Source organism: Pogona vitticeps, chromosome 2 (genome assembly GCF_051106095.1).
Source record: "Pogona vitticeps strain Pit_001003342236 chromosome 2, PviZW2.1, whole genome shotgun sequence".
Classification (NCBI taxonomy): Eukaryota; Metazoa; Chordata; class Lepidosauria; order Squamata; family Agamidae; genus Pogona; species Pogona vitticeps.
The window spans coordinates 58,694,605-58,719,417 of record NC_135784.1 but is presented as its reverse complement, the minus strand read 5'-3'; the positions used below and the strand labels follow the sequence as shown (position 1 = coordinate 58,719,417).

At 43.2% G+C, this 24,813-nt stretch overlaps 1 protein-coding gene across 8 annotated transcripts in view; it reads right to left on the bottom strand.

Moving 5' to 3' along the window:
- GRIP2 (glutamate receptor interacting protein 2) overlaps nucleotides 1-24,813 on the bottom strand; it is a 557,587-nt gene that overhangs the window by 92,617 nt on the left and 440,157 nt on the right. For all 8 annotated transcript variants that reach the window (XM_072989504.2, XM_072989505.2, XM_078385239.1 and 5 more), the window contains exons 3-7: nucleotides 23,010-23,145; nucleotides 22,232-22,377; nucleotides 18,447-18,533; nucleotides 18,072-18,147; nucleotides 15,658-15,803 (exon numbers count right to left, since the gene is read on the bottom strand). In XM_072989504.2, the coding sequence (XP_072845605.1) occupies nucleotides 15,658-15,803; nucleotides 18,072-18,147; nucleotides 18,447-18,533; nucleotides 22,232-22,377; nucleotides 23,010-23,145 (591 nt within the window). The remainder of the gene's footprint in view (nucleotides 1-15,657; nucleotides 15,804-18,071; nucleotides 18,148-18,446; nucleotides 18,534-22,231; nucleotides 22,378-23,009; nucleotides 23,146-24,813) is intronic.

Here is a 24,813-nt window from a genome sequence, read left to right as displayed (position 1 = left end):
TTATAATCCATGCAGAAGGGATCAATAAAGGAAGCTGGCCTCTGAAAGCCTAATAATATCCTGCACAATTGTATTGACTGCCCCATAAGGATTGCAAAATGCGAAGCAAGCAATGAAATTGGCCTCTCAGCATTATTTGGAGAGCAGAGGGCTGCCTGCAGCTCAGCAAGGGAAAAAAACCTTGCAGATGAATAGTTTCAGCAGAACATATACCGGAAAATGGCAAAATGGGGTGGGGGCTAAGGGAGATCAAACTGGCCTCAGATAAATATACTTCATCCCATAAAAGCCATGTTTCATTTTTCAACATGAATGAAACTGGCAATTTGGCAGGCTGGAAAATATTCCATTTTTCTTCCGCATCAAACAGCTGCTGAATTTTCTCATAGTTACACTTCAGAGAGAAACTAACAAGAACACACTGAATTTGTAAATGGGGGGGGGGGATTTTTAAACGGTGTGTCTCCCAGGTGGCATCTCAAGGACCACTCATAAAGAAAGTGTCAGACAAGAAAATGGCAAGATCTAACTTATCCTAGGACTACAAGGTTTCAGCAGTGTCTCTGACTTAGGTTTATAAACACTAGTTCACACAATACACAATAAAAAGACTAATTTGCCACTAAAGGTACTCAACAAGGATTTCCAGCCAGTCATGGCTCCTTTACAAGACACACAAGTTTGCAAAGATAAGCTTGCACGCTACACTCTTCAGCCTGCAATTTGACAAAGATAGCTTTACTCACTGCACTCAGGCAAAAAGAAGCAACAATGAGGTTTCACCAGGAATTATTCAATTCTCCAAATAAACATCACTTTATGAATGTGAAATATTGTCCTTTCGGCGTTGTCGTCGTTTAGTTGTGTCCGACTCTTCATGACCCCATAGCCCAGAGCACGTCAGGCCCTCCTGTCTTCCACTGCCTCCCGGAGTTGGGTCAAATTCATGTTGGTTGCTTCGATGACACTCTCCAGCCATCTCATCCTCTGTCGTCCCCTTCTCCTCTTGCCGTCACACTTTCCTAACATCAAGGTCTTTTCCAAGGAGTCTTCTCATGAGATGGCCAAAGTACTGGAGCCTCAGCTTCAGGATCTGTCCTTCCAGTGAGCACTCAGGGTTGATTTCCTTTAGAATTTATAGGTTCGTTCTCCTTGCAGTCCAGGGGATTTTCAAGAGCCTTCTTGTCCTTCTTTACCAACAATTTAAACAATCAGGAAATGGCCGGATATTGCTGCACAATATGGTGCCTGTGTTGCCAACAGGAAAAAGGATGCCAAGCTTTATATAGAAAGGGCAGCCTGAATGCTGGCAAAACCAATGGCAGCAGTCAATATGTTCTACATGAGCGGTCCCCAACCTTTTTGGGAGGGCAGACCGATTGGGGGGTGCGGGCTCCATGTGTGGGGGGGCAGGGGCACCCCCATGCTCACGGGTGGGCATGTCATGCTCGTGGGTGGTCATGTTGCACTCGTGGAGGGGTGTGTTGCACTTGCACGCATGCGCACAAGCGCAGTCTCCACTCGCGAGTGCAACATGCGCCTCTGCAAGCGTGACATGCCCACTATGCGTGCATGCAGGGGACAGAGATCTGTCTCTGCGGCCCAGTGCCAGGAACCAGCACCGGGCCACAGACTGGGGTTTGAGGACCCCTGGTCTACAGGATACCCTCTTCTGTCAACTACCATTCACAAAATGACACAATGGAAGGGAAAATCTAAGAAGCTGACTCCTTTTTTCATCAGTTAATCACTTCTCACCCAAAAGCAAAGCAATTCTTAGGGCTGTTTTTCAAGAAGTGTGAATGACGATGAGCAGAGGAGGACTGAACAGCCAGAGGTTGGGAGTTCAATTTCCGACGGTGCCTCCTGCGAGTCGAACCCACCTGGGTGGCCTTGGGCAAGCTGCACAATCCCAGGGTGCCCCCCCCCCCACAAGAAGGGAATGGTAAACAACTTGTGAGTAACTTCTGCCTGGAAAATCTTGAAAAAATCATTAGATTAGATTAGATTAGATTAGATTAGATTAGATTAGATTAGATTAGATTAGATTAGATTAGATTAGATTAGATTAGATAGATAGATAGATAGATAGATAGATAGATAGATAGATAGATAGATAGATAGATAGATCTTCCCTGTCTCACAGGCTATCAAGCAACAGGTCAGAACAATTGAGAAAGAAAAAACAGACATGGCTAAATGATTTTGAATAGTCTAGTTCTTCATAATTGCTTGAAAGACTGAAATCAGGAAGTAAAAGGCCTTCATGCTGAAGTATGCTCTTGCTAATGGTAGAGGGAGAGAGATGGAACTGAGGATATCTGCGTAGATAGATATTCTCTAGACCTGCTTCACAGGTGCACATCCTACATACATACATACATACATACATACATACATACATACATACATACATACATACATACATACATACATACATACATACATACATACATACATACATACATATCTGACTGAGTCACTCCAAGAAATGGCTTCAGACAAGAAGCACCCTTCCTTGCTTCTTGAAAGCAGATTCTGCTGCAAACTCTAAAAGGGGGGTGTGACAAACCCAGACCTACTGGGACATGTCACACAGTTACACTAAGCTGCCACCAACCATTCCCTTTAAGAAGTCACACAGACCAGGGATGGATTTTTAAACAATAAAAGGAATAAGGTTTATTTAAAATACACACAGGGAAAAATAAACAATCAGGTGAGTAGGATAAAGTAACGTGGCTTATTCTCACTCATACAAGCATACAGTTTGGTTCACCCAGAACCCTTAACTTAAAGCACAGACCCTGAACCTATCAGTTCTGGCTAACCAACAGACACCTGAACCTATCAGGTTGGTACTCTGACACACAGAAGTACCCTGTCTGACACACAGACTCCCACAACAGCTTCTTCTTCCCAGCTGCTGCTTCGTCTCATCCCAGTGTCTCTCACAGTGTCTCAGCATCTCTCTCTCACCACACAGGCATCACATATTTATACAGTACAGCCCCTCCTCCTGATGTCCCGCCTTCCACTCCCCATAGGATGGAACTTTCCCTCCAAACCCATGACAGACAGGTAACATCAGTGCTGTATGTAACACCTCCCCTCTTTATAAGTTGTTTTGTAGGGGGAAAGCTAACGTGCTTTTCACCAAAAAACAACCTGTATAAAACACACAACAACAGTTATACATTCAATACCATACTTACTTATACTTACATTCTAAGTTAAACCATAGCAAATAGGCATTTAAACATTTACCATCTACATTACATCAATTTACCTTTATTCATACAAACCATGTTCAAAAAAACAGGTACATTTAACTTTTTGTCATCATTATATACATATAGTCCATGTTCTTTCGCCGTCTTCATTCTTCAGGTCTTCTTGATAAGGCGTCAGCAACACAGTTCACTGACCCTCTGACCACCTTTACTTCAAAGTCATAGTCCTGTAGGTTTAAAGCCCACCTCATAAGTTTGCTATTGTGGGTTTTCATTGTCTTTAACCATTGCAATGGTGAATGGTCAGTACACAGAATAAAATGTCTTCCCCAGATGTAAGGCTTGGCCTTCCGGATCGCGTAGACTATGGCCAAACACTCCTTCTCCACGGTTGCCAAATGTCTCTCACCTTTTTGAAGTTTCCTACTCAGGTAGGACACTGGATGCTGGTCACCATTCTCATCCTCCTGGCACAGAACTGCTCCTACCCCGCTGTTAGACGCATCGGTGTAGATGATGAACTCCCGGTCGAAGTCTGGAGCACGCAGTACAGGATAGTTGATTAACGCCTCCTTCAACCTCTGGAACGCCGTCACACAGTCGCTGGTCCACGGGATGCGGTCATCAGCCTTCTTCCTCGTCAGATCGGTCAGCGGAGCCGCAATCTCGCTAAACCTCGGGATGAACTTTCTGTAGTAGCCCACCAACCCAAGAAATGATTTGACCTTTTTCTTGGTGTTGGGTCTAGGCCAATCACGAACAGCTTCTATTTTGGCCTCCAGGGGTTTTATCATTCCTCCCCCTACCATGTGACCCAAGTATTTTATTTCTGGGCTACCCAGCTGACACTTGCTGGCCTTTACTGTTAGCCCTGCTGCACTTAACCTCTGCAGCACTAATTCCAGGTGTATCAGGTGATCTTCCCAGGTATTACTGAAGATCCCTATGTCGTCAATGTAGGCCACTGTAAAGTCACTGAGCCCTGCTAAGGTCTGGTCCATCAGCCTTTGGAATGTGGCTGGTGCATTTCTGAGACCAAAGCTCAGGACTCGAAACTCATAGAGACCAAAAGGGCTGCAAAAGGCAGTCTTTTCTTGATCCCTGGGATCAATTCTTAATTGCCAATATCCCTTTACCAGGTCCAATGATGAGATGAACCGACAACCCCCTATGGTTTCAATCAGGTTGTCTAGCCTGGGCATTGGGTAGGCATCAGGAGTGGTTACACGGTTTAATTTCCTGTAATCGACACAAAACCTAATGCTCCCATCAGGCTTGTCCACAAGGACTATCGGAGAGGACCAAGGACTAGAAGAGGGGACGATTATGTTCTCCCTAAGCATCTCGTCCAGCTCCTTCCGCACCTTGTCCCTATAGGGTCCCGTTACTCGGTATGGGGATACTGCCTGCGGGGGTGCATCCCCTGTGTGGATCCGATGCATCACTCCCTTCACTATCCCTGGCTTATTGGAAAACACCCTTTGGTATTTGATGAGCAGCATTTTTAATTCTTGCTGCTGGTCTTGTGTGAGTGCAGGACTGATCTTTACCTCCTCTGGGTTGTATTTTACTTCCCCTCTACCCTCCCAGAAGGGTAATTCAGTTTCCTCACTCTCAGCTGCTTTTATCGCAAATAAAACCCTCTGTTCCCCTCTGTAGTAGGGTTTTAGGGCATTCACATGAACCACCCTCCTTGCTTGGTTCTCCTCCTGCTCTATAAGGTAGTTCAGGTCTGACATCTTGGAAATGACCCTATATGGTCCTGCCCATTTGAGCTGCAGTTTGTTCTCTCTGCAGGGCCTAAGCCAAAGCACTTCCTCCCCTGGGTCAAAGTGCCTCTCTCTGGCTTTGTGGTCATACCATGTTTTCTGTCTGACCTTCTGAGCTTGCAGGTTTTCTGCTGCCAGCTCTAGATTTCTCTTTAGGTCATTCATCAGGGTGTCTATGTAAGTCACAACGTCTTGTGGGTCATCCTGGGTGATCTGCTCCCAATTTTGTTTGATCAAATCAAGAGGCCCTTTCACCCTTCTCCCAAATAGAAGTTCAAATGGACTGAACCCGGTACTGGCTTGTGGCACTGATCGATAAGCAAACAAAAGGGATTGCAGCTTCTGGTCCCAATTGTTTGGATTCTCTGCCAAGTAAGCCCTAATCATGCGCATTAGAGTCCCATTGAACTTCTCAGTTAACCCATTACTTTCAGGATGATAGGCAGTGGTTTCCTTGTGCTTAATTCCACAGATTTGCCATAAGCGTTTCATGAGCTTTGATGTGAACGATGCGCCCAAATCTGTGATGATCTCTGAGGCAAATCCCATCCTGGACATATACCCCACCAAAGCATCGGCCACTGTGTTAGTTTCAATGTTAGTCAAGGGTATGGCTTCAGGATACCTTGTGGCATGGTCCACAATTGTTAGAATGAACCTGTTCCCCCTCTTTGTGGCCTTGGGCAAAGGTCCCACAATATCCACCCCTATGCATTTGAACGGAGTGTCAATCACAGGCAAAGGGCACAACTTTGCTTTGGTCCTGTCGCGGTTATTCCCCTGCCTTTGACACACATCACATTGTTTACAGAACTCCCTGATCTGCTTCCCTATGTCAGGCCAGTAGAAATTCTGTGTGATTCTCTGCTGTGTTTTGTTCACCCCTAAGTGTGCAGCAAACATGTCAGAGTGACCCCTTTGTAAGATCATGGGGCGATACTTTTCAGGTACCACCAGCTGACTTCTGATCCCATCTCCCCCTTTTGAGATATTCCTCAGGGTTTCTCTATATAAAATCCCCTTTTTCTCCAGAAATCTCACTGGGGTTTCAGGTGTTAGCTGGGCGTCAGTCACCTGTTCAAAACACTTTTGGAGAGTGGCGTCTGCCTTTTGTTCCTGTCCAAATCTGCTGTCTGTGGTTAAGGTTTCCACCACAGCTTCTGAACTCCCCTCTGCTTCCGTCTCTGGCTCATCATTACCCCCCTGAACTGTCTCTGTGGTGGCTTGTGAGCGTGTAATCACTAGCACCCGTTTCACATGTTCAGCCAGGTCATTTCCCACGAGCACGGCTGCTGGCAGAGTAGATGAAATCGCTAGCCGCCAAACTCCCCTCCAGCCTTGAAAGTTGACAGGTACCTCTGCTACTGGCAGTGAGATTATCTGCCCCTCAATCCCTGCCACCTTCATGCTCTCATTTGGGATTATATACTCCCTAGGAATAATATCTGGATGGCACAGGGTTACCTGGGAACAAGTGTCCCGCAGCCCCCTATACTGACGGTCAAGTATTCCTACGTCCACCCCTGCTGTCTCAAACAACTGAGAATCTGTTTTTATCAGCAAGCAGCGCTTTACCTCCACAAGAGGACCATTTTCCTCAGCCTGATCAGCAGAGGTAGCTGTTCCAGACTGAGTAGCCATGGCAACAGGCTCCCTCTGTGACACTGAGCCTTGCTCTTTCTGGACACAGAACACAGCTTTTGGCTTGGTCCCACTAGACTCCTGAGGCACCATTCCTTTTAGCTGCTTTAATTTCTCACACTCTGAGATTAGATGACCCTTTCCCTGACAGAAATAACATTTTCTGGTGTATTTTGATTCTCTCTCATCTTGTTTTGGTTTTCCCTCCAAAATCTGAGGTCTTAGTTTCATGTCTGAGGGCTTCCCTTCACCATGGGCCCCTCCCCCTTGCTGGCTTTTCCCTGGTCCCTGAGAGTACTTGCTGTAGGTTTCTTTGGGTTTACCTACAGATTTCCCCTCACCCAAGGGCTTTCTTATTTGGGAAATAAAATCTGCGATCTCTGCGGCTGCTGCCACAGATTTCGGTTTCCTTTCCCTCACCTGGAATTTCAATTCCCCATGCAGGACTGAATAGAACTGTTCCAGCGCTATCAAATCTTTAAGCTGCTCATAGGTCTCTGTCCCCTCCTGCGATAGCCATTTCTCAAGCAGCCTCACCAATTGGGCCCCCACTTGGGTAAAAGTTTGTTCTGGTTTCTTGGTGAGGGACCTGAATCTTTGTCTCAGCTGCTCTGCATTTATCCCATGTCTGGCAAACACCAGTTTTTTAAACTCTGCAAAATCTTTCATCAGTTCCTCAGGCATCTCGGCATAGACCTCAGCCAGGCTACCACTGATTAAAGATCGCATGATGGTCATCTTCTCAGTTTCCCTCACTGAGAAGTCCACAAACGCTCTTTCCACTAAGGAAAAGAACACCTCAGGACAATCTCCCTTGTGGTACACAGGGAATTTCTTCAGGTCAGCCTTAGACAATTGGCCTCCCTCAGAATCCCTATTATTATTATTGTTCTGGTTCATCAGTTCCAGTTTTCTTAATTCAAACGCCATTTTCTCTCTCTCCAATGCCAATTCAAATTGTCTCTGTCTTTCTCTTTCTCTTTCCTCCACTTCAAATTGCCTCATCCTCAGTTCATGCTGTTGGGCTATGAGCAATTTTCTGAGTTCTGGGTTCTGCTCTCCTGTGCTGTCACCTTGCACTGAGCCAAATTCATCCTCAGAACCTTGGTCAATCTGGGGGTCTTTCACTTCACTCATTTCGGCCATCTGGCTTCGAGTCAAGGGCATAATCCCCCCTCAGAACAGGCTGCTTTAAAAAGTCAAGCCTCAAAATAAAACGACCACTTTTTTCCTTCTTGCCTCAGAACCAGCTCTCCCTAGAGATTGCTGCTGTTCTTCAGCACTAACTTGCAACAGTATCGAGTCAGAGCCTACCCCCCTCTGCTGGGCCTCTCAGCTGGCAAGCTAGCTCACTGTGACTACGCAGTTTTGCCTCAGCTTTTTCCCGCCAAAACTAGGCTGCCTCAGAGCACCTTAATCTAAGTCTCCCCAGTTGGCACGTTCTTCCACTAGTGCACCCCCCCGTGAGGTACACCTAGAAGATTACCTACGCGCCTCAGACTGTCCCTGACTAGACCCCCCTTGCTCTGGGCACACCTGCCAAGGCTTTGCTGGACCGCTGGACAACTGGACCAGTCGTATCCCACACGCTGGACACCAATCAATGTGACAAACCCAGACCTACTGGGACATGTCACACAGTTACACTAAGCTGCCACCAACCATTCCCTTTAAGAAGTCACACAGACCAGGGATGGATTTTTAAACAATAAAAGGAATAAGGTTTATTTAAAATACACACAGGGAAAAATAAACAATCAGGTGAGTAGGATAAAGTAACGTGGCTTATTCTCACTCATACAAGCATACAGTTTGGTTCACCCAGAACCCTTAACTTAAAGCACAGACCCTGAACCTATCAGTTCTGGCTAACCAACAGACACCTGAACCTATCAGGTTGGTACTCTGACACACAGAAGTACCCTGTCTGACACACAGACTCCCACAACAGCTTCTTCTTCCCAGCTGCTGCTTCGTCTCATCCCAGTGTCTCTCACAGTGTCTCAGCATCTCTCTCTCACCACACAGGCATCACATATTTATACAGTACAGCCCCTCCTCCTGATGTCCCGCCTTCCACTCCCCATAGGATGGAACTTTCCCTCCAAACCCATGACAGACAGGTAACATCAGTGCTGTATGTAACAGGGGGAGCCTGATGTTTTATTGTTTTCATTAACAACAATCTACATTTATTCAAATGCAGTCATGGCATCTTCTTCTGGTTGCAGCACAGTGGTGGAGGGTGGGGTTTTATTTAACTGGGGCTTATTTTTGGGGTAGGGCTTATATTACGAGCATCCTGAAAAAAAATCATACTAGGGCTTACTTTCAGGTTAGGTCTTATTTTCGCAGAAATAGGTTGTATCATAGCTGGGGAAAAAGAGGGCCTGGGCAGCCATGGAGAAATACACTGGGAGGGGTCAGCTTCCATAACTCCACCATGCTTTAGATCAGACAGAGTGACACCTCAAACTCTCCTGCCATCAGAGATGGGAGAAGCACCACCAGTCTTACATGGTTGTCATCTCCATCATCACCACCCCACAACTGTGGTCCAACTTGGATAGCTCAGTGGTTTGGATCTCTGGCTGCGGAGCTTCAGGCTTTGGAGTTCAATCCCCCACTGTGTGCCTCCTTGAGAGGGGCTGGACTCGATGATCCATAGGGTCCCTTCCAGCTCTGCAGTTAAAAGGTTATCCTCCAGTTTAAATACCGCAAGCAAAGGGAACAAAGTGAAAGTCTAGGGTTTTTTTTTAAAGAAAAAGTGATACTTTTATTCAGAAAATAGATAAAAGTTTATTATCTGTCCAGCACCACAAAATATATTATAGGTGCTCGACAAACTGCAGAATTCCCCGCCTGCAAGATATTGATATGTACCCTTTCCACTCAAGCATAGGAAGGATTACTGAGTTGCTGAAACATTGCCGGGTTTCTAGATCAAAGCTATCCTTGCCTCAGCTGTCACTTAATTCTCAAACTAACCCCGAGGAATGCTTTTTATGCTTCTAAGGTGCAGATTAGGAGCTCTCCACTGGGTGATTGGTTTGAAACTAAGTACCTGAGTTGTACCCAGTGAGGAGTTGACTCCCAGAAGCTACAAGAGAGAAGCAAGTGCTCATCCATGAGAGAAGGAAATGAAATGAAAACCAAGTGGGAGGGAGAGGGCATGGTAAAGAGTCCTTTTCAATGGGAAGATTATAAATCCTTCTCTAGACCTGCTTCACGGGTGCACATCCAGCCGTTGTGCTGAGCAGTGCAACACCACCTCTGCAGATCAAAAACCCTCTGGATCTCCATTACATTTGCAATTAAGACAATTAAGACAAAAGGGGGGATGTTTTCCTAACATTCTAACACTTTTACTCTTCCCTTCAAACAACATCAAAAATGTCTGTGCTGCAGATGGAAAAGCAGACACAATTTATTTATTTATTTATTTATTTATTTATTTATTTATTTATTTATTTATTTATTTATTTATTTATTTATATCCTGCACATCTGGTCTGGTCGACCACAAGAGCCATCTGCCTCCAACTTCACCCCACACATAAGGAAGAAAACTGTCATGATGGAGTTACAGATGTTGGATGGCCTCCAGAAGCAAACCAAACTGACGGAATATCCGTGCCTACAAGGCAGAGGAATAAGAAAATATTCACTCTGCTGTGCTTTACCTCAGTAAGCCAGTTTGTATCAATATCAACCAACCGTACAGAGCAAACATGAATCAGATAGATGTCTATGAAAGCCTGTTCCCATGCCAGTTACTTGCAATCTGTACATCTGTCCTGCTCATCTCTGTCAATGTGCATCTGTTCCATTCTGTAGCATTTGTGGCTTTCTCAATTCCATGTCTCATTGGAGGAGCTACTCAAAATCACGTTCGAGTTTCGTTTGGAAACATGGTAGGCAAGTTTGCTCCAGCCAAACTGTAAAGGGTATCCTGCGCTCTTGAAATGACACAATACAAATTCTGGAAGCAAAAAATCCAAGTTCAGAGGCTGGACAGCATTATTACAAATTTACTTTTGTAATTTGCACAGAACCAAATGTAGAATATTTGCATTATCTTAATATGGGATTCATTGTTCAAAATACTCAGAATTAAGAGCCAAAGTTGTTAGATGCGCTACTCAAATTACACATCAGACTAAGGACTGAAACAGCAACAGGGAGTCTTTATAAACCTGTACAAGAATAACTTCTGGGTCTTCAGATAATAGAGGTAACCACACAGCTATTTAACTTAAAAATGAAACACATCAGTAGGAAAAAAGATTGTTGGACTTCTTGTTAGATTTAGGAGTCAATTACTACAAATGCAACCATTTCATCATCACGTTTACAGAAAAACTGCTAAGAAAAATGAAAAATAATTTTTACAAGCTTTAAAAATAGGATAATTGTGACCTGATTTTAGGGAAGAAATAGATTATACAGATTATTCATCCTTCAGAGATTAAATTCCTTAACTGTTGAAAGCATTTAAATATACATACAGAATAAGTGTTTTTCTCCTTATGCCACATAATTTGTATGTTAGCTTGCTCTTTTTGTGATAGGCCTTCAGGACTTAAGCACAGACCTTTTTTGAAGTCTGACTTCTCAAACATGAACATGTGCCCGAATCATGTCTCTTCAACACTTGCACACTTTCATCTCTGAGCACGGGGATCTCTATAACATGAACTGCTAGATATAACTCAGATGCTTAGGTCTCTGTATGCAGAGTCAGTGGCTGCGGGTTCAATTCCTATACTGTACCTCCTCGAGAGGGGCTGGACTCAGTGATCCATAGGGTCCCTTCCAGCTCTGCAGTTCAAAGGTGCAGTTCAAAAAACACCAGGCATGGTAAATCAAAATTATAAAAACATTGACTGGTATAATATAACAAATACAAATTTTAACCAAAACCTAGGTAAAGGTAAAGGTTCCCCTTGACAATTTTTGTCCAGTCGTGTTCGACTCTAGGGGGCGGTGCTCATCCCCGTTTCCAAGCCATAGAGCCAGCGTTTGTCCAAAGAAAATCTTCCATGGTCACATGGCTAGTGCGACTTAGACACGGAACTCTGTTACCTTCCCACCGAAGTGGTCCCTATTTATCTACTTGCATTTGCATGCTTTCAAACCGCTAGGTTGGCGGGAGCTGGGACAAGCGACGGGCGCTCACTCCGTCGCTTGGATTTGATCTTACGATCTTACGACTGCTTGGTCTTCTGACCCTGCAGCACAGGCTTCTGCGGTTTAACCCACAGCGCCACCACATCCCTTACCAAAACCTGAGTATCTGTTAAATATTGGGTCAGTATTATGCATACTCTTCTTTCCATCTTACCAGAAAAAAAAAAACAATTCAATGAAAAAAATAGCTGCACAATGCCTTTGGACTGAAAGCACACCAAAATCCTAAATGTAAATGGGGTGGTGGTGTTATGGCTAATGGAAGTTTACACTTCTTAAGAAAAACTTTCTTTTCTCACACCAATACAGCCATTCTCCCCAAAATAAACACCAAGTGCAGTAAATGAATTTTTACAGAAATAAAGCGAGGGAGGGAAGGGAAGGGTGAAATAATCGTCCCGTGTCTCATCTGAGCCTATTATTTTTCAGTTCTGTCGACCAGGATGATACACTCTGAGTGCCACAGGTTAGATGCAAATACATATTTACATGATGATATAACTGGACACAGCCTCACTTTTGGTTAATTGCAGGATAACTACAGTATCTTTAAAAATCTTAATATTGTTTAGTCTCGACTGCTGCACTCATATCTTTACTCCTTGCACTCTAGCATCCTAAACTACTGGACAGCTATTGCATTCATCTTGCCTTCTTCTGCTCACAGGCATATACAATTGAGCTACACATTTCTAAAAATGTGACAGCCCCTAATGATGCCTAGGCACACACAGAAATGCAGTCTTGTTTAATTTACTGCTTTGGTAGTAAATGAGAATTATAATCGGACACTGTTGGCCTTTTCTTCCCTTGACTTCAGAGTTTAAATGTGGTGATGTGGTTCATAAGCTTAGTGGGGGCAGGGGATGCCGGCGGCAGGGAAGAAAGGCTTTAAAAATAGACAGTCCAGTCTGTTGCCCCCCCAGAGGCATTACACTCTTCAACAGTTCAATGAGCTTCTAGAGCCAACACAGCTTTGGACTCAGCGGTAACCTTAAACTCATCAGCCATACAGTCTGTTCAGTACTTTCTAGTATGAATGGTTCCAAATCGCTGCACAGAAAGCCACAGATCTCTCACTCAAGGTCTGTAAAATTCAAAGTTTTTGTGTGTCAGAACATTTCACGTGAGGGTTTGCTATCAAGCAGGAGACAGAAGACTGCAATACAAAAGGAAGTGGGGCTCTTATTTCCTTCCATTCTTCGTACCACAGTTTGTCTTATGCCTAGGAAGCAACAGCTAAGAACAAGCTTTGTTCTTTATTCAGGCATCCAAAAAAGGTTCCTGCTATATTATATGTACATTTTTTGTTCCTGAAGTGCAATTCTGTCTTCATATCTGTTTGTGTGTCAGCTTTAGCTACAGAGAAGCCTTTGAACACAGAGTAAGAGTATCAGCATCATCACAAAAGCTGTATAACAAGCATATAATGTGATTAATATGTGTATACCTCTTAATGTACTGGACTGGACTTGGGCGATGGCAGTCCAAATTTCTGCAGTGGGTCCCAGAATTCACTCAGCAACCAAGACTCCTCTCTTGCTTACATGCAACTCTACCAGCTGCCAACTTCAGATCAAAAACCCACTCCGTGTTGATATAATGGCAGAGCAATTACAGTATGTTGATAAGATTACAATAACAAGGACCCTGACCTACTTTGATGGCACCTTGGAGGCTATTCATGACTAATCATCTTCTTAATTATTTATATTTATATTTATCTCTCATCTTTTCCCTCAAGACGACCCAAGAGAGCTTACAAAAGTAAAACAAAAAATGAAAAGCTAAGAAAAAACAACAATAACTATAACAATAACAACTATGATGATGATGATGGGAGGAGTTCTATGACATGTCTCTTTGCAGCCTATGGGTGGATTTGGACATATTTATGAGTCATCTGGTGACAAAGGCCAGATTACTCCTAAGCACATTTGTACTCTCGTATAGGTTCAAATGTAGGTCACAGAGAATATGTGAAAATTCAGAAATCCTCCCCATCATCATCATCATCATCATCATCATCATCTGTCCAAAAAGTGATGTGGACAGATGATATTTACCATGAAAAATCGGACGCCGCAAATACAGCAGGTAGTAAGAGGAGGAAAAAAGAAGCCTAAATGATTGTATCAGTACAAGCAGATAAATATTACTGAAAGCAGTGAAAATGGAGAATATTTTGAAAACAACAGAAACAAACACTCTATATAAGAAACAACAACTTGAAAATAAATTAAACAGCTGGAAAAATAAAACACTACATGGACAACACCTGGGAAATATTGATGGAAAGCATGATCATAATTCAACATGGGCATGGCTAAAACTGGGGACCCTTAAGAAAGAAACTGAAGGCTGGATTTTTGCTGCACACACAGAAGTAATCCAAGCCAATGTGATGAAAGCTAAGATCCAAGGAATTAAGTGCTAACAGCAAAAGGTGACTCTGCCAAGAAGAAGACGAAACTGTCACACCTCGTCTGTGAATGTCCAAAGATTGCACAGATTACAAAGTTAGACATGTCAGAATGACAAATTAGTGCAAAACACACACACACACACACAAACAAACAAACAAGCAAACAAACAAAACCCAAAACTTGCCAGCCTCCAAAAACCAATGGCAACATCCAGTAGAGAATGTGTAAGAAAATGAGGAACTCAAGATCTTGTGGGATTTCCAGATCCAAACTGATAGGAAACTTGAATGTTACACACTAGACATAGTAGTAATAGAACAAAGAAAGGCGTAACGTTTGGCGGTGAATTGTTTCAACTTAAGAAATCGCCAAAGATATCTTTTGCATGCACACCCATATAACTCAGTATTCAACAGATACTGTTGACAGAGATTTCTTAAGTTATTCCTTTTATTGAGCAGTGTAGCAGGATTTCAGCATTTTAGATTCATAAATGAAAATACAAGTTTGCTAAGGATCCCTATGAAAGAGGTGAGACCAAAGGAAAGTGACCAGTCTTCCATTCTTTCTTTCTTTTACTAGTTAAATTTGGGGCTTTATCCAGATGTGGTTATACCACACACTTCGTGTTGTTCAACAGAAGCTACATGTCTCCATTATAAAGACAGCAGCTCAACAGATTAATTTTCCTCTTGATTTAAGAGTAAACCATTCTGGTGGAAATTTTTAATACTTTTTGTTGTCTGTTAAATAACACTCTCATTTTTTATTTATTTATTTATTGAATTTATTGAATTTTCCTTTCCCAACAAAAGATTTCTTCCTGTGAAGCCAGACTGAAGTCTCTAAGCCTTCTATTAGGCTTTCCTGGACAAAAAGGCTCATTCCACCACAGTTCTTATACACAGAAATGCTAACATTCACCCCAATGTATTCAATTTGCACCACTCTCCTTTCTACCACTTTCTGATGCTGCACCAGGGCAACCACTTGGTTTCCCTCAACCCAAGTATTTGCTCACAATGCAGCAAAGTGGTGCATGAAACTTGAGAAGCCTCGTGGGAGGCTCTTTAGATGTTACACTCATCTAGAGCTCTTGACCAAATGAGAATACTTAGTATGTAGTACAGGAGGCCACATTTAACCACATTTCGCTTCTCCCCCCCCCACCCCAAATCAAACCATTTCATAACAAATCTTAAGTCAAACGTTTGCTGAGAATGGAATCCTGGCCACTCCAAGGATCTCAACCTGCCCCGTGCTTGCCTACATACAGGAAAGGAAATGTTCTCTATCAGACACACTCCCTTTCTGCAGTGAAACCAAATAGGCAAGTGAATGGCCCCTTAACACTGGAACCCCTGTTCTGTGAAGCACAGTTCACACCAGAACCCCTTACCCATTATGGTGACATCGTACTCAATCTGGAAGAGTGCCTCCTGGTTGCACTGACGTAGGATATTTAGCGCATCAGCATGGCTCACGCTGTGAAGGGGAATCCCATCAACGCTCAGGAGCCTGTCACCAATTTTCAAAGAGCCTTCCCTGCAGAAAAAATGGCATACACAGATCCTGAATATATGAGGAGCCAAAATATGTCACTAAATTAAAACTTACAAGGCCTGTTAGACTGTCACCATTTCATATACCTATGCTATAGGCATGAGGAACCTTTAGTCTTCCAGATGTTTTGGACGACAGAGTCTTTTATCAATGGCATTACAGGCTTGGGATTCCAGGTGCTGAAGTCTAAAACATATGGAATGCCAAAGGTTCTCCATTCCTTCTTATTGACACTGTTGCTACTGTTTCTGTGATTGTTGCTTAATGGTTAACAACAAGCACAAATGCACATCATAACCATAACCAGCAGGTTTGCTTCCCATTCATTCTGCCATTAGACAGCTTCTCTTTCTTCAGAGGATGGGGATGCTCCACAATGCCACTGCTGCCACAATCTTAGGCCTCCTTCCTGGGCAAAGAGATGCAGTGTGTGCACACCACCACAGCTGTGTCAGTTCTTATCAGCTTTAAGTTTGGTGCCCTCTAAATCTGGGTGCCCCGGGGCAAAACCCTGGTTGCCCTGTCCTACCTACAGTTTTGGTATATATTCTGAAATGGCCTTCACTATTTAAGAGACTGGCAGGTAACAGAAATCATGCAAGCCATGTCTGGCACACTGAGAGATTGTATGATACCAAAACAAGGTATGAAGCTCATCCATGCAGTGGAAGCTCGTACACATCTCAGGAAAAGCACCAGAGTGGCATCAGTAGACAAACTTAAAGGGCTTGGAGGTGATGTGCTAATAACGAAATCACATATGCAGCTGGAAAGGGATGGGGAAAGAAAATGGAAGCCAAGAGTCAAGCGTACAGCTGTTCATAGTTATCCAAAGCAGAAGCTTTCTCCACATGTATCCAGCTTCCTGAGGCTTTCAAGTGCCTGACACCCTGGCCATTTCAAAAGGACACACACAGAGAGAGAGGGAGAGAGAGAGAGAGAGGGAGAGAGAGAACACACACACACACACACACACACACACAGAGAGAGAGAGAGAGAGAGAAGACTATACCACACTTGGATCTCTTTGCAGGAAACACTGAGCAATGCTGTGCAAAATAGTAGGGTAGGGATGAGGAACATCCAGCCTTCACCCCTCACTATTGACTATGAAGGCTGCAAATATTAGGAGCTGCAGTTCAGAAACAGTGGAGCAGCCACACTTTCCCTACACATGATACATCTTAAAGGCTTCTATCAAATCATATGTACAGCTAATTAAGTAGCAAATGAATGAATGAATGAATGAATGAATGAATGAATGAATGAATGAATGAATGAATGAATGAATGAATGAATGAATGAATGAATGGCTTGCTAGCTCACTAGCTCAAAAGAAAAGAACTATCAGGCTTGCAATTCTTTGCTCTGTCCTGGCATATAAGCATTCAAATTATGGCTTGGGAAAATTCTATACAAGAAACAAGCAGCATTAAAAACAAACATTGGGATGTAAAGCTGCTGAAGAACTTTGGCTAGTAACTTGTTCAAGATTTTTTCAGTTCAACTGCAAAAGCTGCCACAGCGATCTACAAGATGCTATGTTTGTACAGTGGTGCCTCGCTTAACGAGTGCACCGTATAGCGATGTTTCCGTATAGCGATCCCTTTTTCGGGATCACTATACGGAAACATACCCGATCTTCGCAATGGGGAAAACCCGCATTGCGAAGATCGGGTATTGCGGCGGCCATTTTGGAGCTGCCGAACAGCTGTTCGGCGGCTCCAAAATGGCTGCCGGAAGCCCGGAAATGGCTGCCGGCAGCCGTTTTCACGCCGTGCCCTCGCTTAGCGAGGGCGCGAAAATGGCTGCCGGCAATTGGAATCCTCGCTGAACGGGTAAGTAAGAAAGGTATTGGAACGCATTAAACTAAGTTTAGTGCGTTTCAATACATTTTCCCTACCCATTTAGCAATGATTCTGCATAGCGAAGGTTAATCCGGAACGGATTAACCTCGCTATGCGGGGCACCACTGTATCTGGTTGCACACGACTGGTACATCCTCAGGTTGCTGCAGCCATTTCTATGTTTGGAACTCTGCATGTACATAAATACTGAAACTAATTGATTCCTTAAACAGTTTGGCTAAACATCTGTTTGTTTAAGCAACATTGCAAAATGCTGAGTTTGGAAAGTTACTTTCTTGGACTACAACTCCCAGAATCCTCACACCCTACAGAGTCGGTGACTGGGATGTGTTGTCCAAACACTTAACTTTTCCAAGCTATAGCTAACAAGTCCACACTTTACCTGTCTGCCGGGCCACCTGGCCTAACGTACGTTAAGACTAACGGCCTTGATTTGTGCCAGTCTTCATGGGCTCCTCCTGTTAAAAAAGGGGGGAAATAATCATGTACAAACCATAAATGCATAAAAGGCAAGAAGCCAGTATGGTAATAGAAGACATTAAGCTTTTTCAGCAGATACTGATCAAAGGCTTTAGAGAGCCATGCACAAAAACCCTGGTGATTACATGCATTTCTCTGTCTTTGAAAGTTGCTTTTCATGTGCTTAGCTTAGAATGGGGATGTCCCTAAAACACCACGCTTTGTTCTTTTCCCTGACTTACAAATGCTCCAGGAACACAAGGTTGCTTTTTTAATCACCCGCTAAAAAGGCACTGACCTCGTAGTACAAATCCAAAACTGTTGCCTTCTTTGTACAGGGTCACGTCGATAGTCTTTGGAATGATGCCAGCACTATTCTCTGGCGCTACAGACCGAGAGAGAGAAAGGGAGATTGAGAGAGAGGCAGATAGAGAAATCAGTTAGTACCTTTAACCCAACATGCTTTTCTTTGGCTTTACAGTATTAGTTCAGGGTTTGATATAAAATTTGATTGTTCTTTTACATCAGAGCTGGCCAAAGGGTGGGCCATACAGGTTGACCACATTTCCAAGGGCCTCCATGCCTTCTCCATTCAAAAATTATTGCCAAGAATGGTAAACTATGCTCCAAAGAGTTGTGAGGTGGTGGCATAATGTGCTATCTAGATGTGATTTTACCTCCTTTTCTTTTTGTTTTCAGATTCAATCTTTTAACATGAAGTTCTAGATAAATGGATTTGCTCTGAATTAGAGGAATATGATATATGAAGCTATTTCATCACAGCACTAAAACATGCCTTAATCTGATTATTAAATGCCCACATAGTCCAAAATGTATTTGTATTGCCTGCTCGCATGACACGGTTGGTGTAAATCTCATTGGCAAATTGTCATAAAGTCAAAAAGTGGGCATAGAGAAAATTGGACAATCATCTGTCAGATCTGCTTTGATTTGGATTCCTGCTCTGAGCTGGGGGTTAGACTTGATGGCCTTATAGGCCCCTTCCAATTCTTTGCTTCCATGATTTTACTGGTATTTGCTGTTGTGCAGCAAATCATGCATTTCAGCCAGCAGCAACAAACATTCATGCTCACTTCTTGATTTACCAACAAAATTAAGAGTCAGTCTGTTATAAAACCTCAATATGATTTTTGCTATAGCACAATAAGGAAACATTCCCATTTCCCCTAAGCTTCCGAGCAGACTATGGCTTTCAGAAGCTGACAAATTTTCCAAAGACTTTTACTTTGGATTTTACAAATGTTTCAGTAATCACCTAGATGGCAAGTATAGATGGATAAACTTAAATCCTCACAAGTAAAGGAATGCTTTCTGACTGTGACAAGGAGAAAGAATGACCAAGTGTTAAAAGCAATCTTTCTAGAAATATGATTTCCTTCATTGTTAATTTGGCACTTTCTTTAATTTCAAATGTTTATGAATGCAAAATAAACAAGAGTTAAAACAGAGTATGCTATCAATACATGGCACTGGAGATGGGCACGAAGCACTTTGTGCTGTGCTGTCTAAGTCATCAGCACGGCACTTCTCTAAGCCATATTGGCTGGCTTCTCCACCGACCTGCCAGTGTGCTGCTACTTCCATGCCTGTTGCACAATCTTGCATTCTCGCAGAAGCACAGACTTCATTTCTCTGCCTCCTCCAGCAACTGTCCAGTCAGATGAGGAGGCAGGGCAGGGATTCCTGCAGTGCAGCCTGTGAATGGCAAGGGAAGTCCTTGCTTCTGCCAGAATGGTAGATCATATGATGGGGAAGGAAGGAGCAGTGCGTGCCAGCAGGTCAATGGATGGAAGCAAGCCAGGGGAGGAGGGGAAAGTGAACACTTAGATGGCACGGCATGAAGTGCTTCATGCCCATCTAATGGACACATATTACATGTGCTCACTCTTTTCATCAGCACTACTGCTTGCCATGTTACCGTATATATTGTGTGAACTATGGAAGCAAACTGAGCAGATTTCTTGGTAGAAAGGGAAAAAATGGGGATAAATCCAACAGTTTGTCCCAACTAGAACAGATCTGTTCAACCAACTCTATTTACATGAGTGTTCATAAGTTCCATTCATCTAATGGTTGAAATTCTGTTCATCTAAGTTTTGAGTGTAAGGCTGAAGACAATTTTTTGGAAACTAAACATTTTCCTCCTCCCACCCTGGCCCCCCCCCGGTTGTCTGTAACCCGTGGGGGGCACCGGACAGAAAGAGGAAGTCTTTAATCAATGAAAAACTCTGATCCTGGCAAAGCCATCCTGTTGGTGGTGATTTGTGCTAATAAAAGACATTTACCTCCTGTCCTGCAGCCCCCATGTGTTGTTCTTTCTGTTTAGTCATTAAGTCATGTCCGACTCTTCATGACCCCATGGACCAGAGCATGTCAGGCCCTCCTGCCTTCCACTGCGTCCCGGAGTTTGGTCAAATTCACATGGGTAGCTTGAGCTTTCACCGAAAGTGAAAGAGCCCACAGGGGACTTGGGTAGTAGGAAATGTTTAATCTATGTTTTTTATGTTGAGCTGCTGATACCATAAATCTTATGCCACAGAATACATGCATAGGATTTCAGTTCATTTATTCTAGTCAGGACTAACATTATGCTTAATAAGAAGCACTTTAGAAAATGGTCTATGGTGGCCACCATTTCAGATCCCATGCTCTCTCACCAATAGAACAAAATGTTGCTGCTAAGAGGATGCTGCCTGCAAGACACATATGCAATAACTACAATGAAATAAAGTATGCTCTTGGTTCTTAATTCGTATACACCCAATCAAGTAGTGCTCACGCAAGCAATCACGTAAAACATATTTCGCTGAGTGATAACAGTAACTGGAAAGTTAGTGGTTGAAACCACACTTTGCTTCTATGAGCTGGAATGTTCCTCTAATAGCCTTACCATCACCATAGCTAGGAAGAGGCTTTTATCAATTTGCCCATCATCCTACATCTCCTGCACCCTCTAAAATTCTGGCCCACATGGTTGGAGCAGTAGCCCTGGGAACTTCGGTAGGAGGGAGGAATGGATAAAAACCAACTCCTTATCCTCCTGCTGGATCTAAACCCTTTCAGATATTAAAGACTTTGGTTAGCAGATAAGAAAGTCTGGGTTCCCCCTTCGGGTTCAGTACAATGTAAAACACATGGACATTTTTCTCAACCAGCTTTTACAAAGACACCACTCCAATTTAGTTGTCCAAATATTTTCACGTTTGATACACAGAGGAGCTGTTCTAAAATGTGAAGCAGTTTAGAAACATACTTTAAACAACAATAACAGTTTTAAAAGGCAGTAATATCATGTTACAGCTTTAGAGTGGGAAAAAAATCTGAAGCCACCTTGGGTTCTTTTAAGGAGAAAGGCAGGATATAAATAAACGAATAAACAAACCAAAAAAACAACAATCTGAGGATGTGCATGAGAAAATAAGGCAATTTCCCTGGTATGTTCACAGCACACTGCTTGTAACTTGTGACACCATGGTTCAAGTTGCGGGGGAAGTAGAGCGACTAATTGTATGATTTCATAAACAGATGAGAATCCGATTAGACCTTTTGCTCAAATATCCAAAGGCAATACAATCTGGGACATCAGCTACAGGGGGCACTGATCTGCCTTCCCACACTTGTTAATGCCTGCAAAATCTTTAGTCCTGTTAAATTTTTATGAGCAATAGTGCAGTTAAATGTTCATTAGTGGTTCTCCCACCATGGGAAAAATAGGTGAATATACAAAGTAGGGTCACACCATAACACCTCCATGAATGGAAAGAGCTCCCATTCATAGAAAGAATACTTTTCACAGAAAGGGTTCCAGTTTCAGTCACTAGCAACCAATTTAAAAAGGCTAGAAATATGGAGAGTGAAAGAAAGGCTGGGAATATGGAGACTGAAAATATGGAGAAGCTGCTGCCAGTAGAATTCACTGGGCGGAGAAGTAATCCAATGACCCAGGCAACTTTACTTATTTGCATGAAAGGAAAGAAGAGGAGGGACAATCATCTCCATCCCAAAGCACCACCAGTTTATAAAAAGCTACAGCAAACACTAGATGATCAGGGAGGTACTCACCTGCAAGTGGTAGCTCATATTCTACCTCTAATACTACTCTTTCCCCTACATTCTTCAACAAGCTTATGATTTCATCATGTCTCAATTTGGTCAGGTTAATCCCATTCACCGATTTAATGTAGTCACCGACATTTAGCTGGTCACTCCTGTAACATACGAAACAAAACAGCTCTACCAGATCTTTCCATGGATGGCTTTTCACAATGCACATTATATGAGACTGCAGCTTTAGTGGCTAATTAGACATAGACACTTAATGAGATGAACAGTGACACTTATGGAATAGACCCCATACAGAGCAATATTGAATTTTAGTTGCTAACTGAATGTCCCATCAACAATTAATATGGTGGAGTAGGTCAATGAGGAAGAATATGGGGAGAGGAATTATAGGGTACTCTTGTTAAATAGCAAGCAATCAAGTCTTAAGTGGCAAAGCTCAAGAAAGCATTTATAAGCCTTTCCACTCCATTTGTGCTAGGTTTTTTTTTAAACCAGTCTCTCCAAACTGCTAGCCCCCTCCCATGTTTTGGACTACAATCTCCCTAATTATCACCTTTTCTGTTTGAGGATGATAGGAGTGGTAGTCCAAAACAGAAGGCTACCAGCATGAGGGTCCCCAGCCATATTTTATCCTTTGGCATACCTGGCATGGCCAAAGAGCTGTGATATTTTTGCTTTTGTGTGTTTGTCATTTTTAAGAGCCAACTTGCAGGTCATCATGACAGCCTTCAGCCTCACCCTACACCCACAATATGATCCATGAGACTGTCTTTACCGTGCTGCCAGTCCCCCTGGTCTCAGGTTGGAGACTCTTGGCTTCCCGTCTTTGTCTGTGCCACCAGATATAGTTAATCCAAGAGTGCTGCCCTCTTTTTTAATCAGCTCCACAATGGTGACTCCTCTGAATTCCTCTGGAAATAAAAAGCAGCAAAGAGTCAGTTCAATTCCCAGTTCAGCAGGTATAGTTGAATCAAACCAAAACCAATCCAGGAGGATCTTGCTCCCAGAGATAAAACACCACAGTGACTGATTAATTACATTTGTCAAACAAATAAACCCATTAAAACCACCTTGATTTATAAGTAAGATAGGTAAAACCACACAATAAATTTTCATTAGGTTTCAATGCCGGTTGGAAATGAATGTGTCTTCACATCCTTTCTAAAAACCATGAATGGGAAGTGGCTGCATCATAAAAGGCAGCACATTCCATTCTCCTGGAGCAACACATGCCTTTTGAAGATGTTGGCATTCCCAAGAGTGTGTCTTTCAGAGATCTTGACAGCAACAAAGATTTATGATGGGAGAGACCCGCCACTTAGCCAACCATGTCTTAAGTTGTTTAGGCATTTAAAAAGTTAAAACCCAAGGAGGCAATTAACAAGCTCAGCAGGTTTTTCAGTGTTGAGGGTGTTGAGACCCTAATATCACATGCCGGTTTTCAGCCTAGTTGTGCACATCTGGTCAAATGGAAGGTCCTGGATGCTTCCCCAGGTTAGTGCCCTGTACAGCATATTACAATAGTTAAGATGCCATACAATTAAGACATGAGTGGCTCTTGGCCAAGTGAAGTTGACTCAGGAGAGTTGGTAACTGGCACACTGAATGGAATTGTAAAAGAAACTCCTCAACACCACTACAACTTGGGAGTCCAGGGACAAGGAATAGGCCTAGCAACAGGCTCATCGCTCTGAAGCCCCAGGACATGCTAAGTAAAAGGGACTATGCCATCATCTGCTACACTCCCTAAGCCTATCATTTTCCCTCTGAGCTTAGATGCAATCCTCATAGTAGCTAGAACAGAAGCAGGTTTTCTCAAAGCTATGCCTGCTGTAATGCAAAATATCTGAGTATGATTTAGTCTTGAATGGGCAATTAAGATCCATCAACTTCACAAAATACCTGCTCCTCAATTGTTTTGCTATGGATTAATCTACCTGCTTGCATTTTTGGACATTCCTGGTAAGTGGAAAGTGGCTGGTTATGAAGAGCATCAAAATGAGCACGGGAAATTTTTTATACTACGCCATTACACATTAGCTGAAATGCACCAGTGTAATAAACTGGGAAAGTGCAGTTGCTGCAAATTCGCTGCAAACAGGTGTGACCCCACTTATAGCCCATGTTCAAATCTCAGAGCTGTTTTCTTTGTTGTAATCCAGCATGTGGTGGGAGATGTTGCAATGTGGGTGGGGGGCTGCACACGGCAACCGAGGGCATCTAATGGCTGAACACAATGTCACTTGAGGGGAACGTCATGCCCCCCTCTGAACACCCCCCCCTTTTAAAAGAGGCATTTATGAGCACGTGCAGACTTTGATTGTAATTTGTCTCCACATCTTATATCCGTCTATGTACATTAAAATAAATAAATAAGTTTTGGATGAAAGACATCACCAGGAATTGCACATCCTCATGCATGAATGGAGATGCAGGAGGGGGGAATGAAGAGATGACAGCAAGAGCAATCATATTGGGGGTTCAAGGGGGGGCGGCAAATGAGAGTGCGGTGGGGAATGGGCAAGCCGAAAAACTTGTGGTGGAAAAATGCAGATTCAGTCAGGTTTTTCTGAAGAGTG